This window comes from Gracilinanus agilis, chromosome 6 (assembly GCF_016433145.1).
Source record: "Gracilinanus agilis isolate LMUSP501 chromosome 6, AgileGrace, whole genome shotgun sequence".
Classification (NCBI taxonomy): domain Eukaryota; kingdom Metazoa; phylum Chordata; class Mammalia; order Didelphimorphia; family Didelphidae; genus Gracilinanus; species Gracilinanus agilis.
The window spans coordinates 92,468,559-92,472,272 of NC_058135.1; the positions used below are offsets into that span (position 1 = coordinate 92,468,559).

The following is a 3,714-nucleotide window of genomic DNA, read 5'->3' on the forward strand; positions in this document are numbered from 1 at the left end:
CAGCTGCCACGGCGGCGGCTGCGTCCCCTCCCCGGCTCACCTCGTCCGGGGGGAAGCCGTTCATGGTGGCCTCCCCTCCGAGGCGACGAAAAAGGCGGTAGTGGCCGGAGGAGTCCCCTTCTCGCCTCCGCTCACGCACTCCTCCAAGCTGAGGCGAGCCCCGGACCGGGCCAGGAGGCAGAAGAGCGAGACAGAGGTAACAGCCCGCGCCCCGGCCTCAGTCAGCGCTCCACTCCCTGACCCCAGAGGCACCTGCGCTAGGCTGACGGGACGGCCCCGAGCCCGGGGGCAACTCACTCCACACCGGCCCCCGACAGTCACGCAGTCCCCCGCGCCCTGTCCGGCGTCTCCTTTTTGTCCTGGGCCGGCCGGCTCCGCGTCCCAGCTCGGGAAGGGTCGTCCGGCTCCGGCCGCGCTCACTCTGTCATGTGGAGACTCTTCAGCTGTTAAGCTGCTCCCCCTACCCTCATCCGCCTCTACTTGGCCCGCGGCTAGTGCGCAGGCGCGACACTCCTCCGCTCCACCAGCCACTCCCCGCCTCCTCCCAACACAAACATTCTCCTCTCCAACCCCCCGCCACCTCGGAGAAAGAAGCATGACGGGCAATGTAGTTCCTTCATTTGTCTTCCGCGGGCTCCCCTCTCTGTACCTTCGGTCTTCTCTTCTCCCCATCGCCCTGACAGTTTAAAGAACTACAATCCCGATGCACACCGCGTAGCTACATGCTGACAGGCCTGGCTCTTTCGCGTTTCCCTCTTCTTGGCTGGCTGGGAGGTGAAGCTTCCAAAGCTTGAGACTAAATGCTTGAGGCTTTCCCTACTTTATACTGCTATCCAGGCTGCCCGAAACCCTCCCTGGGCGATCACTTCGCTCCCGGGTGGCCCCCTGCTCACCAAGAGTGTGGAATTCGAGGAGGAAAAGGAGGAGAAAGTGGGGAAGGGGTCCCGGAGCCTCAACTGCGTCCACTAGCACCGAGCTTCCCTCGGCGCCGAGCAAAACCTGACAAAACGGAGCTCCCTCCCGGGTCCCTGCTGTTGCTGCCAGCGCAGCGTTTGGGGGTCTGAGCATTCTGCTTTAGTAGACCTTTCCTCAGGTTCCTGCTCCCCAAATCTCTCCCCAGCGCTCCAGCTCCACATTTCCAACTGCTTATTAGGTGCTGGGAAAAGGGAGCCCTCTGCCCCAAGCCAGGCTGGTGTGTTTCCTGCTCTCTCTCACCCAAACCCCGACGGGTTTCACGCCCTAGCCCCCTCCCCAAGATAACTAAGAGGGAGGAAAGTTTTATTCCCCTTCATATTATGCGGGCACACTAGTCACACCGGCTTTGTTGTCCTTAGGAGCAAAGTCAGTTTCTTCCCCGGGGCGGAGCTAACAACTTGGCTGAAAATAAAGAGGCGGAGAGAGTCTCTGTTACCAAACCGGGAGAGGAAAGGGGGCGTGGAAATGCTCCAACCAATTTATCCTTTTAAAGGCTCCAGGCACCACAAACCCTGCTTTGCAGAAACTTGGGCAGATATATCTGGCCAGCCTGTTTTCACCAGCTTGCGGAAATGAAAAACAAGTCCCCCACCCCCACTTTGCTGCTAAAGCTTTTTGGAAAGGAATCGGATAAAAGTTGCATCTTTAAGACTTTAAAGGACTTACCTGCTCCGTGTTGGTTTGGTCAAAGAAAGAGTTAGGCTCTTCTATTTCTCCACTCTTTTCCTTGTCATCCTGTTCGCGATCTCAAATAATATGTAAAAATGTTCCCAGAACCATTCTCACACTCTTGATTTTGAACCGAGCACTCATATCTCTTCAGTTTTTGTTAGATGCACGAAGTTCTTTCCACCTCCAAAACTTTTTCGTCAGAGGTGCCAGACTAACCAGAGTTCCAGATGCTTGCTGAATATACAGACTAGAGTGTATGAAAACACTAGCATATGCAAAACTGAACTCCTCTTACCCAGGGGGTTTGTTTGTTTCACAGGCATGTAACCCAGGTTCAGGAACTTTTATTTTCTGATAATTATTTCAATATATTTGGTATATTTTATAATCCTATTTTATTTTATGCATCTAAAAACATTTTGAGAATACATTAGCTTCAATAGACAGGGTTCTAAACCATAAAAAGGGGAAGAGCCTCTGGTAATTGCTTATTTTCCCCAAAATATGTTTCTTCTAAACTTTGCTACTTCTGGTGATGGCACCACATCCTCCTAATCACCACAACTCATTAAATAATAGTTTCTTCTTCCTGCACTCATTATTTCTTGCTTGTAGTTGTTTTGTTGTGTTTTTAACCCTTACATTTTGCCTTAGTATCAAGTCTAAAACAGAAAAAAGACAAGGAAAGAAGAAAGGCAAGGGGGGTTAAGTGACTTGCCCAGGGTCACACAGCTTAGACTTGGAAGGTAAATGATAGCTGTGAAATATTTGAAGGTGTAAAAGTTAAATTTAAGGTTTTGACTAAACATGAGAATTATAAAGTAACATTGTGATTGCCCATTTAAAAATATTACAGCTTAAGTCAAAATGACTTTTAGCAGCTTTATTGAGGTGTAAAGAGTAAAAGTAGAAAATTGTAAAAAGAAGGTAGAGAATTGTCTAGCCTACCACCCTAAGTGCTGTTCTGGTGTCTGGCTCAGCCCAGAAGATGCTTCCCCAAGTCCAATCTCCATGTGGATTTCCTGATACTCCTCAGCCAGAGGTCCACCACAGCAACCTCCTCCAAGCCAAGGCAGGGGTCTCATCTACTCACTCCAAATGCTAGGAATCTCCAGAACCAATCTCTCCAAAAGCCAGGAAAGGAATGCATGCTAGACCATGCTGGTCTCTTCTTTTTATGCTCCCTTTTTCCATGTCACTTCCTGTCATCCCTCCTTCTTCACAGAAACCAATGGCAGTCTTTCAATTTGCCTAGCACTATGGGGGGAGGGGGTGGAGGGGACAGTGGCCTTTGGAGGTGTGAGCTTACTCTAGTAAGTGACTTATGAACTCTCATACTATCCTATCTTCACAAAGGGACACATATGGAAGAGGGCTGCTTTGGGAAGTTTAGTCCCAGAAGGCAGAAAAGAAAGGATAGCATGTTGATTTAGGAAAAGCCCTAGATGTGATATTGTCAGTGCTTAATGGTGTGTCTAGCCCATAGGAGGTACTTAATAAGAGTAGGGGATAAAGTGTTCAGGGAGGACTAGTGCCTGGTTTGAGGGCTTACTTAGCCCTTTTCAGGATTTCTCATTAACTTCTGGTGTCTACTTGTCACCCAGCTCTCACCTGAGGCTCCAGGAAGCTTTAGCATTTAGTAAAACTGTCCTGACAGATTGAATAAACCATATTGAGGGTAAGCAATAGTCCTCAAACACATTGGTGAGTTATGGGGTGTCCACCCCAGACAGGTAAAGACTTCCCCAGTGAAATAAGTGAATGAGAACAATTTGTTCCAACAGGCCATGAAGGCAGCTGGTGCTGTGGAACACTTAGAACTTAGTCAGACATCAAAGATAGAAAAGTCATTCACTGCATCAGGAGGCCATCTTAACCTTTTGCCAAGACAAAAAAGTAATTATTAATAAATGCTTGAATGACTAATGGGCCAGAAGAGCTGGATTCAAAATCTGACTTTTCAGCCTAGATGTGGTTTTAAGAAAGTCACTTGAACTCTAATGTCACATTTTCCTGATCTAGGAAAAAAAAGGAGGGGAAGTCCCTTCTAGTCCTATATCTTTGACC

General features: G+C 48.8%; 1 protein-coding gene across 1 annotated transcript in view; it reads right to left on the bottom strand.

The window, feature by feature from the left end:
• The window catches only part of SAP30 (Sin3A associated protein 30), a 10,873-nt gene extending 10,428 nt beyond the window's left edge, over positions 1 to 445 (bottom strand). The window contains exon 1 of the mRNA XM_044680413.1: positions 3 to 445. Within this exon, the coding sequence (XP_044536348.1) occupies positions 3 to 64 (62 nt within the window). The 5' untranslated portion in view covers positions 65 to 445. The remainder of the gene's footprint in view (positions 1 to 2) is intronic.
• Positions 446 to 3,714: the final 3,269 nt, after the last annotated feature.